This window comes from Petaurus breviceps, unplaced genomic scaffold (assembly GCF_028583685.1).
Source record: "Petaurus breviceps papuanus isolate PSGF00001 unplaced genomic scaffold, PetGlider_PUasm1.0 90444, whole genome shotgun sequence".
In the NCBI taxonomy this organism is placed as follows: domain Eukaryota; kingdom Metazoa; phylum Chordata; class Mammalia; order Diprotodontia; family Petauridae; genus Petaurus; species Petaurus breviceps.
Genome location: NW_027187256.1, coordinates 1,520,272 through 1,536,591, shown reverse-complemented (window position 1 = coordinate 1,536,591; position 16,320 = coordinate 1,520,272). Strand labels below are relative to the sequence as shown.

At 38.0% G+C, this 16,320-nt stretch overlaps 3 protein-coding genes across 3 annotated transcripts in view; all 3 read right to left on the bottom strand.

Moving 5' to 3' along the window:
* Nucleotides 1-16,320, bottom strand: part of LOC138177722 (hemoglobin subunit beta) — a 297,632-nt gene that overhangs the window by 83,366 nt on the left and 197,946 nt on the right. The window lies entirely within an intron of this gene.
* The window catches only part of LOC138177723 (hemoglobin subunit epsilon), a 277,438-nt gene that overhangs the window by 63,179 nt on the left and 197,939 nt on the right, over nucleotides 1-16,320 (bottom strand). The gene's annotated exons all lie outside the window — the stretch shown is intronic.
* LOC138177768 (olfactory receptor 51B2-like) lies at nucleotides 1,951-5,891 on the bottom strand. The gene is made up of 2 exons (XM_069108975.1): nucleotides 5,722-5,891; nucleotides 1,951-3,033 (listed from the first exon to the last, which is right to left on the bottom strand). The coding sequence occupies exon 2, from the start codon at nucleotides 2,995-2,997 to the stop codon at nucleotides 1,951-1,953; it is 1,047 nt and encodes a 348-aa protein (XP_068965076.1). The 5' UTR covers nucleotides 2,998-3,033; nucleotides 5,722-5,891.

Here is a 16,320-nt window from a genome sequence, read left to right as displayed (position 1 = left end):
CCATCAGAGCCCATTGAGAATTACATTATTAACTGTCAAGTGTAAGTATGTGTGTGTGTATGTGTGTCTATTAGCGAGACTCAATCACTTTCAGAAGTGCCCCCGTATAGGACTCTGGGAGGAGGTTAGAGTTTGGCTTAATGGGTGATGCTCCTTCACATTTCTGCTCCTCTTCCGGGTCCCCCTGGTTCCATGTACAGGGGTGACATTTTCCTCCAGCTCTCACTTCTCTCCATTCAATCCCAGGTATCCCTGATAGTTTCTTGCCATGGCTGTCTTTTACCATCTCGCAGGCCATATTTCCTGTAGCTGTCCCCCTCTCTCAGAAGGGAATAGGAATAGAGGAATGCCTAAACTAAACCCCATAGATTAATATCGATTGTTTCTCCCATCCCCTTCCCCACTCGGGGATGCAGTGAACCTCTTGCCCAAGGTTGCACATCTAACAGTAATACTTGTTTCTCATTCTCCTGTGATTTAGCTCGAATTGGATGGGTCAAGTTATTCAAATTACCACTTGGGAGCTCCTTAGGGGTGCACAGGGATTGTCTTTAGCCTTCTTTGTATCCACTTAACAAAGTATCTGACACATAGAAGGTTCTTAATAAATGCTTGTTGACTGACTGTATATCTCCAAAGAGGATCTTGGATATATACTGGGGACTCAGTGTTCTTAGGGAAAATAAGAATGAGGTTTTCCCAAGCCTCCAATTAAAATTTAGCATTTCCTTCAATTATGAATTAAAAAAAAACATTCTGAGAAGAGACCCTTGGGCTTCATCAAACTACTGAAGGGGTTCTGACATAAATATGTGTATATTCATACATACATATATATACATATATATGTATGTGTATATACACACACATATATGTGTGTATGTATGTGTATATATATGTGTGTGTGTGTATATATATATACATATATATATATATATATATATATATATATATATATATATAACGCCTAATCTTTGGAAAGCTGTGGGTAAGGTCATCCTTTGTCTCTTTTGAATGTCACCTCTGCAAGGAAGGATATCTATTCCTCCATAAACTTTAGTTTTTAAAATACTTTGTAATTTAATATCCCCCCATAAATACACATTGTTCACATATACATTCATTAGGAAGTCCAGTAAATGACCCCCCTCAGCTACATAAAGAAATTGAGTGTCCAGAACTGGGAAAGAGAATTAATTGTTCATTTCTCTGGTTAGAGCCCATCTAGAGGATTGCCCATTTTTAGGTTTCACATTTCTAAAAGTATGTTTACAAGGGAGAGAAAATCTAGAAGGATTGTGAGAGGCCTGACAAACCAAAGGATGTCAAAGTTGGAAAGGTTCTAAAAGAATGTTTATTCCAACCTTTACATGAACTGTCATGTCAACAAAGGGTTAATCCTGTCCTGTCTGATCCTCAGAGGCAGATTCGGAGAAAGTAAGGGAAGCCAGATTTTGGCATGATGTGTCCTCCAAGAATGAAAGCTACCTGAAAGTGGAACGGGCCAGTTTCCTGTCCTCTTTCCTCCAGTATCCTTGGAGATCTTCATTTAGAGGCTTTTTGACCTATAGGAAATGTTGAATAGGGTGATTTAACTCGGTGACAAATTGAACTAGATGATTTTTGAATTCTCATACAAATCTAGGATTCTACAATCCCATAATTCCAGCAATAATATAGTGTTTGGAGATGTTGTGGATGTATGGGGGAGGGAGGGGAAGTAAGGGAGGCAGATCGATCAATGGTTGTGAACTCTTAGAATTAAGGCCTCCCCAGCTATCTACCTATTCTCCCCCAGACATCCTATCATGCCTGCAGGGGTGTCTGCTAAGAATTAGAAACACTTGAACTTTAAATCAACCAATAAAATCTCAATTCCTAATCATCTATTATTGAGTAAGGGCTCTGAGTGAGAAAGATGGAAACAGTGATGGGAGTTTTCATGGCCTTTTATGTCAATCGGTTTCTAGATTTGCCTCGAAAGAACATGCGAAGAATGCCCTGCTGGATCTGCTTTGTTTTGATGCTATAGATGATAGGGTTCATTAATGGGGGGAAGAGAAAGTAGATATAGCTCATGGCAATGTGAACCAAGTGAGACACGTGCTTTCCAAAACGATGAATGAGGGACAGGCCAATTGCTGTTGCAAAGAAAACCACAAAGCAAGAGACGTGGGAGACACAAGTATTGAGTGCTTTGGCTCGCTCCTCTCCAGAGGCTATGCCTAGAACAGTCTTTAGGATGAGCACATAGGAGAAGAGGATAATCAGGGAGTCAAGGAATACCAAGAAAACCAGAATGACAGGGTAGATACGATTAAATGTGATGTCTGCACAGGCCAGTTTGATAACATCCTGGTGAAGGCAGAAGGCATGGGAAAGGACATGGGAACGGCAATAAGGGAACCAATGAAGAGGAACAATTGGGGGAATGATGGACACACATCCCCTTAGCAACACCCCCACCCCAATTTGTATCACCCGAGAGTTTGTAAGAATGGAAGTATATCTCAAAGGATTTCGAATAGCAATAAATCGGTCAAAGGCCATGGCAAGCAAAATGCCTGACTCCACAATGGAGAGTGTGTGGATGATGTAGGCCTGTAAAAAGCAAACACCATGGTGAATTTTTCTATAGTCTAACCACAAAACTCCTAGTACTGTAGGCATAGTGGTCAAAGTCACTGCAAGGTCTGAGAGTGACAACATAGCCAGAAAGTAGTACATGGGCTCATGGAGGCTTTGATCATATCTGATGAGGAAAAGGAGGGTGCCATTACCAAGAATTACAGAAAAATATACAGCAAAGAAAGGGATGGAGATCCAATGGTGAGCTTCCTCCAGTCCTGGGAAGCCAGTCAGCAGGAAGGGGGCTGCACTGACATTTGGCCACATGTCAGATACTTCAGCAGATGGAGGAGAGGACCCCCTTGTAGCTATGGATACATGAAGAGAGATCTCTTTTTCTTGTCCTTCCTTTTCAAAGTGAGTTGTCATGTCAGCAACACTCTTGGGTCTGCTTTCTTGAAAAAACTGCAACATTAAAATGGCCTAAATGTGTTAGAAATCTGTTCCTTATGTTTGGTTTTTTCCACCACTCTCAACTCCTATAGAGTTGTAGGCACATAATAGGTACTTACATCTCAAGATAAGAGTAATTGGGAGAATGCCTCTCCTTGTTCTCTATAAACATGCTCAGAACTTTCTTATCTTGGTAACACCTTCACTTGATACTGTTATCCCTTTAAAATGTCAAACTCTAGTTTTGTTCAGCTGTTCCAAGGGAGAAAAAAAAGTCTCTCTAGTTTTGTTCACTTGTCTACCAATTTCCAGGCTTACATATCCAACTGCTTTTTAGATGTCTTGAGCTAGATATATCATAGACATATGAAGTTCAATGCATCCAAAATTGAATGCCTAATCTTTCTCCCTTAAACCTTCCCTTTTTATCTTTCCAATTATTGCAAAGGATACCACCATCCTCCCAATCACCCAGGCCCAAAACCAAGGTGTCATTTTCAATTCCTCACTCTCCCCCACCTTTCATATACAATCAGTTGACAAACCCTGTCCTTTTCTACCTTTGTAATATCTTTCCCATATGATCCTTTCTTTCTTCTAACACTGCCATCACCCTGGTGTAAGCCCTCATCATCTCTCACCTAGACTATTGCAATCATCTGCTGGTAGGTCTCTCTTGGAAGCAACTACATGATGTAATAGAGCAGTGGGTTTGGAACCAAGAAAACCTGAGTTCAAATCTGGTCTCAGACACTTACTAGCTGTGTGACCCTGAGTAAATCACTTAAACCCTATTTTCCTCTGTTTCTCATCTGTAAAATGAGAATGTACTGGAGAAGCGTACCACAAAATATTCCAGTATCTTTGCCAAGAAAATCCCAGGGTCTTAGTCCAAGGAGTCACAAAGAGTCAGACAGGACCAACTGTCTGAAGAACAAAAACAAAAGATCCCCCTGCCTCAGATCTCTCCTCATTCAGCAAATTCACCCATTCTTGACTCAGTAGCATCTTGGTAATACAATAGATTGAATGCTGGACCCAGAGTCAGAAATATAGGAATTCAAAACCAGTCTTTGATACTAGTCGTGTGACCCTGTGCAAGTCACTTAACTCTATTTGCTTCAGTTTCTTCAAATGAAAGAAATAGAAATAAAAATAGTACCTACCTTGCAGGTTTAGTATGATGGTCAAATGAGATATATTTAAAAGTGCTTAGCATATTGCCTGGTACATAATAGCTGCTATTATAATGCTTATCGATCTTCTAAAATGTAGACCATGTTACTCCCTCCACAATTCAATAAACTCCAGGATCAAATATAAAAATCTCTGTTTAGCTTGCAAAACCCTCCACTCCTTACCCCATGTCTACTTTTCTAGTCCTTATGACATTACATCATCACCCAGTCTTCACTTACAACATATTCTATGATCAGTGACACCAGCTTTCTTGCTCTTCCTCGCACAAGACTCTCCTACTCCCAGCTCCCTGCATTTTCACTGAGAGAAGGCCCACAACTCTTGAGGCTTCCTCTTTCCATCTTCCTTTAAGTATCATCTAAACTCCCACCTTTTGAAAGAGGTCTTTCTGAATCATCCTTAATGCTAGTGCCTTCCCTCTTAGATTGCCCCTAATTTATCCTGTATATATCTTATTTGTATGTGGTTGTTTGCATGTTTTCTTTCTCATTAACCTGAGCCCCTTGAGAGCACAGATTGGTTTTTACCTTTCACTATATCTCCAGCATTTAGAATAGTGAGAGCACATAACAGACACTTAAACTCTATTTAAATGATTAACTTCCTTGCCTCTCACTTCTCATCTTAAAATTTGGCTTGTGGTCCCTGCATTCAAAATCAACAGCAACCAACAATCATGATCATAATCACTATAGCATCAACATGAATAATAATTGTTAACAGTTATATAGTACTTCAAAATTTACAAAGCACTTTACCATTATTTCATTTGATCCTCATAATCCCAGGAGGTAGGTGCTATAATTATCCTCATTGGACACATGAGGAAACTGAGGCAGGCCAAGATTAAGTGAATTGCCCAGGGTCATAATAGTAAGTGTATGAGTTTGAATTTAAACTTCTTGACCCTAGGCCCAATGCTCTATCCACTTCATCATCTAACTACCTAGCACCTAACTCAACATCAGGAAAGCAACTGGCAAGATCAAGCGAAATCTTCTTTGAATTTGATGGAACATCTGACAGACTAACCAAGTTCAATCTTCTCTAACTCATTTATATTTACTTAATGTTGTTGTTGTCTCTCCCAAGTAGAATATAAGTTTCTTGAGGGTAGAGACTCTAATTTTTGTTTTTGTATCCCCATCACCTTGTATAATGCTACCTGGTAAAAGTAGACACTGGATAAATGTGTACTGAATTCAATTCTATAGCCAGCCAGAAATGTTTTAATCATCCTATACTTACAAGCTGGCATTCATCTATATAATTTAAATATCTCAATTGTGCCTGGTTGTTATGTATTATGAATCCAGCAGTCTTGTCACAAGTAGTCAATCAATCAAGATTACTAAATGCATATATGGGCCAGTGATGTTATTAATAGACATTCACCTTGTGTGACTATGTACAAAAGATGCAAATTGAAGCTAGTTTGTGTTTGAGCTCAGACCAACCAGAAAAAAAAAGAGATAAATTACTTAAATGTAGATCCTTTACCTACTATAGAAAACAGAGTTCAGCTTGGGAAGTCATTCATTGGTGATTCCCCACTTCCTTTCAGTTGCAGTTTTTCTTCTAATTTTCAGAGTCTGAATTTTCTCATTCCTTATGCTTTCAGGCTATCTCCTCCCCCTCCCCAACACACACACACACACACACACATACACACATACACACACACACCCCTTTGCACTGTATGACTGTATGGCAATTAACAGATAAGAGATTTTGAACAGAATGAGGAGTGGGGCTGTGAAGTTGTCTGTGATCACCAATTACTAAATTCTTGGCACCTGGCTATGCCTGAATCAAACAAAATGTTTGCTGGTTGCCTATTGGACTCAACAACAATAATATGCATGTTTAAGGCTCACATTTATGTAACAATTTAAGTTCTGCAAAACATTTTCAACTCTCTTGTGGGATGCATGGTATAGCATTTATTATCTCCATTATGCACACAAAGAAAACTGGAGTTTGGGGAGATTAGACAATCGACCAATGGTCACAGACTTACAGAAACAGGGAATTTGCATTTGGAAAAGGATGGGGGAGGGGGAGCAACTAGCACTTGAATAACAATTCCTTCTGTAGCTTACTCAACATAGAAATACCACCCTTTTTTTAAGACCTCCATTGATGGGAAACCACTTCCTCCTGAGGCAGCCTATTCCACTGTGGAAGACTTCCACTTGGCAGGAAGTGATTTCTTGATTCAGGCCTAAAGTTAATTCTTTACAACTTCTACCAACTGTTCAGAGTCCTTCCCTCTGGAAAAGCAGATCAATTTTAAACCCTGTCGTGACAGTCCTTTACACACATGAAAACAATGACCAGGTTTCCCCCTAATTCTTCTATTCACTAGACTAAATATCCCCCAAAAGAGACCCTCTACTGCCTTGGATACTCTCCAATTTATCCATGTCTAGCTAAGACAATGCTCAAGACTGAACATAACCCCCCAGGTTTGGTCTGATCATGAAGGAACAAAACAATACATTGCTATCTTTCATCATAGACTCTATACCTCTTTCAAAATATAGACTAAGGACAAAATAGATCTTTTGGCGAACAACATATTAGTGATAGTTGGAGTTGAGATTAGAATCCAGGTTCCTTGAATCACTTTGAATATCATTTATCTTTCTGTTCCATTGAGTGATTGCCTAAGCTTGTACTTTTAGCCCATATTCTGCATACATTCCTCCTCATTTGCTTGGACCTAAGAAGCTCACTTAACCTAAACTATTTCTAAACATTATCTTTGGTCTCAGCCCCTCTGCTATACAAAAAGAGCCTGAATCCCTCTATAACCTCTCTCAAGAGTGAGCTCTGCATGGTTTTGACTTATGACTCCCAGCACAGATAAGAGTTGGAGCTGACTTAGGCAGAGAAGGCTGGATGTCTCACAATGGGTGAAGGAAAACATCAATTATCATGGGAATCTTTTTGCTTTCTAGTTTTTTGCGTCCTTTGTTCCTTACTTGGATGGCTCCCTTCTTTCTCATAACTTTTTGCTGATGATCCCTTCCTTCTTCTGGATACCTGGTCCAACCCTTAGGCTGTACAGATCACATTTTTCTAGACAGAAGGCTTTCTAGGATGAATGTTTCCCTTTGTGCAAGAGAAAAGCTATTTCTTTTTATTTGACCCTTCTAGCTTGACCAAGTCTCCTAGAAATATGGGTCGTAGTAGTAGTAGTAGTAATTACAAAAATAAGGATGTTTATAGCACTTTAAAGTTTGTAAAGTGAGTGCTTTACAAATATCTTATCTTGTCCTTACAACAACCCTAGGAGGTAGATACCATTATCATCCCCATTCCATAGATTAAAAAATAGTGTTTTACTAACATATCTAGCTATAAGAAAATTTACCTCCCTCTCAACCCATGGAGGTCAGACATCAAAGTCACATATTGCATAATTGTTCAAGTCCTTAGAGGAAAAGAATCCTCAGAACTGTCCAAGTGTTCTCTATACTCATAAAATATAATTGGAAAAAAATGAAGGGTTGAATTTGGTCCAAGGTAAATATTTTTGCCATTCCTTAATATGGGAGAGGAAGAAAGGGGACAGAGTGATCCAGAGCCTCTATTCATAGACCCCTAAATCAGGGGATATCAGCATGAATTGACAAAACTATGAGTTGAGAGGAGTGATTATTCTGTTTCTATATGTAGTTATAACCCCACAAAAGACATGCCCCTTTATAAGTACAGAACGTATTCAATGAATTTTGAAGGTGTTATATAGATTTTGATATGAATAACTCAGAATCTTTCTCCACCATGCTTTCTCCTCATTGTGCTTTCTAGCCCTGTAGATTCACCTTTGTTCCCTTTCCAATCTCCTTCCTTTTTCATCCTCTACCTCTTTTTTTTTCCAATTTTATTTCAAATTATCTGCCCTATACCTTTCCATCTTCCATTTCATTTTTAGTATTCTGATTCTTCCTGTTCCTTCTTTCCAATTAAGACAGCAGGAAGAAACAGAATATGGGAAAAAAAAACAAAACCTCTTTCAAAGGCTGGTTACATTGTGTTTATTCATTTCCATACAGACTTGGGCATATCAGTACAATCCATCAGTCTGGCATCATTTAATGTTCTTTACTAGTGGCACTACCATTCCTTTCCACTATTCTCACACTATTCCATTTCACACATTCTATTTTCCATCTAAATTGGATTATTCACCACCATCAGTATATAAGATCCTGCTTTTCCTGCCTTCATGCTTTTGTTCATGAATTCCTCTATGCCTAGAATGCATTTCCCTACATGGTCCTTGTATACTATTATCCTACCTATCTTTTAAAGCACAGCAAAAAAGTTAACTCCTCCATGAAATTTTCCATGACCTGTCTATCCGATCCCCTTCCACCATTTGTGTGTGTATATATGCATATATAATTCTTATCATGAAGTCAGAAAGAGTTTAATTTAAATCCCACTTCAGTTCTTAATAATTGTGTTGTCCAAGACAATTCACTCAACCTTTATCAGTCTCATTTTTCTCATCTGCAAAATCAGTATTATAATGATAGCACATGAGTTGTTCTGAGGATCAAATTATATAATACAAGGTATCCCAAAAGTTTTAATGTAGTTTTAATTTTTTTGGCTTTTAATTTTATTAGCTTTAAATTGCACTAAAGCTTTGGGGATACCCAGTATATCTATATAACTATACATACATGTACATATATATATATATACACATGTATATATGTGTATGTGTATATATATATGTATGTGTATATATACACATGTGGGTGTATCAGAACACACACAAGCACAGAATGTATTGGAATATTCTAGATAATGTAATATCTAGAATGTATATTAGGATATAGAAGTACATATAGTATATGTATATATAATTTATTGATATATGGGTACTATTTATTGCTTTCTTTTTTGGGGGGGAAGGCAGGGCAATTGGGGTTATGTGACTTGCCCAAGGTCACACAGTTAGTTTTGTGTTAAGTGTCTGAGCCCGGATTTGAACTCAGGTTCTCCTGACTCCAGGGCGGGTGCTCTATTCACTGTGCCACCTAGCCACCCCCAATGGGTATTATTTATATTATTATAAATGTGAAGATTGTGCTCTGCAAACAGCATCTACTTAAAAAAATGTTATGATGTTAAATTCAATATAACCAAAGTTTGTTGAGCATATAACATTAGCACAAATGTACTGGTTGCTGTAGATAACAAGGTGAAAAACACGGGTCCTGAACTCTAGGGATTTACAATCTATTGGACAGGATATGATACATACACAAATAACAATGATACAAAGGACAGGGTAGTGGGGCAAAAAGAGCAAACAGAAGATTCTGGGGAAATATTCTTTGAATATGAGTGGCCACCTGGCCCTCCCTGACATGCTGAACAACCGTCTTGACCCACAGATTTAGTAGCCTAATGGTATAAATATTGAGTTGCTGGACCAATTAGGAACTAAAACACCAATTGAGCTATTTAGTAAGGTTTTGACTCAGACTGCCTTTCTGAAACATTGACTGATCATCACTAAAGGAGTGAGTCAGCTGTACCTACAGGCTTATCTGGTGTTTCCTGCCGCAACCCTGGGCACTATCAGACCAACCAGGGACAAGAGACCCTGAGAGGACTGGTCTGAAGAGGTAAGGGGAGGGATAAGGGAGGAGGGCAGTAAAATACTCATATTATCATTAGCCAGTCACCATGTCTAGGACTCGGTTTCCTCTTCTGAATAAAGATACTGAACTAGACAGTTTTTTTCAATTCTGAAGTCCTACATGTCTATCCTACATTCCAATCATCCCTCAAATGTTACTTTCCTTTCATTCCTAGGGATCCCTGGGGTCACAGCCACCTACCACTCCTTCATAGATCCACCTGACAATCTGTCCATTGAACTACCATTTACTGAAAACCTACCATGTTCAAAGCCCTAAAATGTGTCAATTGACATGAGACAGTCTAAATTTCTAGGAGATGCAATGCAGTCAGAAACTTGAGAGGAATGAAGAAGGTATATAAATGGTGGCAGGGAGCCCATAGTTGGTGCTTGGGAAGATATGATGAAATGGAAAACAGAGTTCAGAGAACCAAAGGAGAGAAATCTGTACCTTTAAAATGGCCAAGACAGTAAAAGAAGGAAAGTGAGACCAGCATGGGGTGAAGAATTAAGAATACAGGACTGTGTGGAAAAATTGAAGCCTAAAAAGAAAAAAAAAAGGACATTTTAAGAGGGGTAAGTCTTAATGAGAGAGACTGAAAGATTAGAGAGAATTTTGAAGTTCAGTTATTGAGGTAGCCAGTTGTAGCTGATAGGGTGCTTGGGATCTATGTTTGTAACATCAATTTGTAATACCACTTTGTAACATCAGTCTGTTAAACCAGTTTGTAAAATCATACCTCCCCACCACCCCCAGCTTCAGAGCATTAACTCTGCCCATCAACAACTCATGAATTGTTTATCTCAGCTTGGAACAGTGACAAGCTATTCCTATGAATCCTTCACAAAAGTATCTATAAACATTGCAGCTTAGGCAACTATTATCTCCCCCTTGTATAGTGTCCCACTGCCCCCATGAATCCTTCCGTACCCTATGTCTAGGTTGACTCCTTGGCTGCCTCAATGAATCCTTCAGGACCCTATCTCTGGGTTAACTCCTTAAGAGCCTTGGTTACCAGACGTCAATCTTGTCAAAGATGGGTGGCAGACTGGGCACTTCTCATTCAGCCCTTGACTGCTCGCTGACTTAGAGACGTTTCAAGCCTAAAACCATACCTCCAGGTAGCCCCTGCCCTTGGGCTTTTTCCCAGTGAATCATGGATAATACTCCACAGTTACATTAAAAATACAAGTCCCTTCAAACACTGGCCCCACCTTAACTCCTCCCTAATCCCAATCACTATAACTGGCATGGGTTCTACTACGGATTATTCTATAAAAATCTTAATTCTACACCTTTGAAGTTGCAGGTCCCCTAAGGGTCTCTTGCCCACTGTACAGCCTAAAAATAAACTTGCAGGTCCCCTAAGGACCCTTGCTCACTGTAAAGCATACAATAAACTTTTACAACTCTGCTTCCAAGTTTGCTTGGGCCTACTGAATTCTTTCAAGACTGAATCGCAGGCTTTCCGGTCTTAGATAAGATCAGAGTTCCTGCTTAACCTATTGTGAGCCAACCCTCATCATAGCTAATGGTGAGATCTGAGATATGATCCTTACTATAGTGTAATGAGTTATGTGTCATAGGGTCATAAATTTAGAACTGGAAGAAACAGTAGAAACAATCTTCTTGTCCATCCCTCTCCTTTTATGGATTAAAAAAAACAGGCTCAAAACAGTGAAATGATTTGCTTAAGGTCACACTGCACAGCAATCAGGATTTGAACTCAGGTCCTTGACTCCAAATCTTTCACTCTTACAACTATATCATACTGTCTTTTCTCTGTCCTCCACTTTAAAACAAACCCTAAAAAAAACTAGGAAGAGGAGGAGTAATAGTAGTAGCAGTAAGAATAAGAATAAATAATAAAAATAACCCACCTGTTGTTTTCTCCACCTTCCTTGAAAATTAGTAGGGAGGTACCTGGCAAACACTAAATCCTGAACAAGCCTCCCCCTCTCTCAAGTATTTACAATCACATTTCCCTAGTTCACTAGAGCTTGAGTTAAGGTTAGAAAGTAACTGAAATCTGACCATTAGGGCTGTTAATATGCTTAATCCTGAGAGTCCACAGAGTCTCCATTCTTGCCAAAGGGTTTATAGAAGCAACTGACTCCCTGGAGCCCTTTCTTCCTCTCATATGTTTAGTTCTTGGGTAAACAGCCTTCTCTCTCCCTCCCAGCCTAGGGGAACCTGAGCCAAACATCCAGAGTCCCCCCCAAGAGTTTTCAAAGGCCAGGGCCTCCAAACCCCAATTTGGAGAATAGAGAAGGCTATATCTGACCTCCAGAGACCACTAGTGGTCTCTAGACCACTCTGACCACTAGAGACCACTAACCTGCAGTGGAAGGGCATTTGTGTACTCCCTTAGGTAAGTCTTCAAAGTCTCAGATGCTTCTGAAATCTACCCACAAGCTTTGCTCCTTATACAACAGGCCCCATGTCTTAATTAATTTTCATTTCTGGATTATATTTTCTCCTGAATTTATTTTATTATTTTATTTTAATTTATTTTTTACTTAATTTTATTTTTATTTTTTATTTAATTATTTTTTATTTAATTCTATTTTCTACATTAATTTATTATCTACTATGTGAACTGGCAATCACTTGCCATATAACCTGCCCTAAACCTTCATTGATCCAATTTAAAGGGTCCCAGGGATTGATATTTGGGGACTGGAGTATTATTTTTCCTCATATTCCATTGCCACCACAACCACAATCCCTAAACACCCTGTTTGACATTTTTTCCAACATACTCATATGTATCAAATTTTGGTATAAGTATTTGTGAATGTATCCTACCCTCTATTAGACTACAGAGGCTGAGCTCTAAACTTTGAATATCTCCCAATTCTTAGTCAAATTAACAGATAGTTTATCTATTTTACTGTTTTTTTCCATAAAATTATCTCACATTTGTATTTATTAGTTTAATGGTTTTCTTACTTTCAGTTTTGTTAATTTCCCCTTTGATTTTTAGGCTTTACAATTCTGTGTTTAACTGGAGATTTTAAGTTTCTTTCTTTTTTTTTCTTTTCCTTTTTTTTTTTGGAGGGGGGAAAGGCAAGGGGTTAAGTAACTAGCTCAAGGTGACTCAGCTAGTAAGGGTCAAGTGTCTGTGGCTGGATTTGAACTCAGTTCCTCCTGACTCCAGGGCTGGTGATCTATTCACTGTCCTACCTACATGCCCCTAAGTTTCTTCTTTTTCTGTTTTGTTTATTTATTTGTTTTTAGTAATATGCCCAATTCATTGATCCTCTCTCTCTCTCTATTTTATTGAGAGATTTTATTTTATTGAAATGAACTAGACTTAATAAGTTTCTGTTGAATTTAATTATTTTTCTGCTAGGATCAGATCACCAGGGAGAATGGAAGGGGGCCGGGAAAACTAAAGTCTCTCATTCAGAAAGGGTAATGCCACTTTTTCCAGGAGCTCCTTTTACATTTGTCCAATTCTACTTTTTAAGGAGCTGTTTTCTTTTTTCAATATTTTTATATTTCCCTAGTTACATGTAAAGACAATCTTTAACATTCATTTTAAGATTTTTTTTTTTGCCTTTTGGAGGGCAATTGGGGTTAAGTAACTTGCCCAAGGTTACATGGCTAGTTTTTTTTTTGTGTGTGTGTGTGGGTGTTGTCTGAGGCCAGAACTGAACTCTGGTCCTCCTGACTCCGGGGCCGGCGCTTTACTCACTGCGCCACCTAGCCGCCCCATTCTTTTAAGATTTTTTTGAGCTCCAAATTTCCTCTTTCCCTCTCTCTCTCTTCCCCTTTCTGTGAAATGTTAAGCAATTTGATATAGGTTATACATAGTTAGTCATGTAAAACATATTACAATATTAGTCAAGTTGTGAAAGAAGACAGAAACCCAAAGGGAAAACACACAATAAAGAAAGTGAAAAATACTGTGTTTTGATCTGCATTCAAACTCCATCAGTTTTTTCTCTGGAAGTCGATAGTATTTTTCATCATGAGTCTTTTGGAATTTTCTTCCGTTATTGTAATGCTGAGAATAATTAAGTTATTCACAGTTGGTCATCATCATACAGTACTACTGCTACTGTATATAATGTTCTCCTCCTCTTTCACTTTGCATTAGTTCATGAAGGTCTTTCCAGGTGATTCTGAAATCAACCTGCTTATCATTTCTCATAGCACAGTAGTATTCCATTACAATCATATACCATAAATTTTTCACCTGAGTTCTTTAGTGAATTTTTGTGCCTCTTTTTTTTTCCATTTGGCCAATTCTATTTACTAAGAAATTCTTCTCCAGTAGATTTTCATGTCTCTTTTAACACTTGGACTATTTGGGTTTTTCTGATTTTATTTTCTTCAGTGTTTTTGTATTGATCTGATCGGTCACAGTTGGACACAATGAAACTTGATTCTAGCATAGTGATGTCATTTTGGTCCTCTTCAAGAACGAAGCTGTTGATTTTTTCTTGCATCACTTTCATTTATTTTCCCATTTTTCTTCTGCCTTTCTTATTTGATTTTTAAAATTCTTCTTGAGCACTTCCAGTGCCTGAAACCAATTCATATTTTCTTTGAGGCTTTGTATGTAACTGTTTAATCTCATTATTTTTTTGAGTGTATTTTGACCTCTATCATCATAGTAACTTTTTATGGTCAGGATCTTTCTCTCTCTTTTTTTTAATGTTAGCTCATCTTTTAAGCTTTTTTCTTGAATTTTAATTTTATGTTAAAGTTGAGCTCATTTCCAGGAGTGGAGGGGCCACCGTCCCAAATGTCAGGTTTTTCATGCTGCTATGTTCAGGGAGTCTATAACTTTCAGATCTTCCAAGATGATTTTTATCTAAGGATAGGTGTGGTGACTCTGGATATGATCTTTCTTACAGATAAAACTCTATAAATTTTATTTGTCTTTGTGTTATTATATATTACCTGTTCCTGTTAGTCATGTCACTTACCCTGGGAATGCAACCCAGAATGAAGAATGAGCAATGCAGCAGTCTTGCCAGCAAAGAATCTTCTGTAATTTCTTTCTGACCAGCTGTCCAACCCCCTTATCATCTATGGACTAAGAGTTTCAGAAGCCTCTTGCTGATTCAGTCACCCCCAAGGCCTGCTGCTGACTTCTGTAGGGTGTGACCTGATGTGGACTGTCTAGTGTAGAGACCTTGGGCCTCCCTGCTTACTTGTTTGGAGCACAGGGCCTTGCTGCTGTCTTTCATGGGGCATCCTGTGCTGGACTGCGCTCTGTTCTATGCCTAGTGAGACAAACCTTTCCTCATGAACTTCTAAGTTTTGTTTGGCTAAAACATTGTTTTATACCTTTCTTTTGTTGGTTCTGTTCCTTGAGGATTCATTTTGAGTAGTTATCTTAATGTTTTTGGAGAGGAATTTTGTAAAGCTCAGGTGATTCCCTGCAATAACTATGCATCTTGGCTCTGCCTCCCCTCCCCCCTTTCCCCTCACTACTATACTTTGGGCACATTGTGTACAAAATTGAATGTAAATTGATCTGTCTGTTCTGAGTTATGGAATTATGAAAGAAAATGGCTAAAATGTCCTTCCCTTTGACATATATGCCACTAATAGGCACATATCCCAAAATAGGTCAGAGAGAGAAAAAAATAACCATATATATACCAAAGTATTCAAAGCAGCATTTCTTTTTTTTTATAACAGAGAATAAGAAATAAAATAGATGCCCATAAATTAGGAAAAGACTGCATAGTATATAAGTATATGTATGTATATGTATATATATATACACACACATACACTATATATGTGTATGTATATATATGTATTATGTGTATATATAGATATAGATCTGTATCTATAGACACATATCAAAGCTGAGGTTTAGAATGAGACTTTTACTTCATTCAGTACTGAATATCTTTCCCCTCCCCCACATTTTAGTTTCCTTTTATGTGTTTTCTTACTTCATTAGAATGTAAGCTCCTTGAGGGAAGGAAATATTTTTCTTTTCTATTGGTATTTGTATTCCCAGAGTTTAGCACAGTGCCTGATACATAGATAATATTTATGAAATGCTTATTAACTGACTTATTAATTAATGAGGAAGAGGTTGTAAATGTACTAATTAATGGATATGTAAACATATTCCTGAATAAGGGATAATGAGTATAAATTTGGGTTTGGGGATAATAAGAATAAATACAGTGGCAAATTATTTAGCAGTCTGAGTGGTGATCATTCCATGTAGGGTACATGTGAGGTTGGTAGACAATAAAATCTTATTACAATTTGCATAATAACACCCACCAAGTATAGTGAGATTTACTTCCCACTTAAAAGCATGGAGGTCATAATGTTAAGATAATTTTTTTTAATTAAAAGAAATAAAATAAAATGGAAATCCTTGTATGAGCAATTATCAGTAATAAAGTTGTATTAAAATCTCCAGAATCATTTAAAGTCCTCT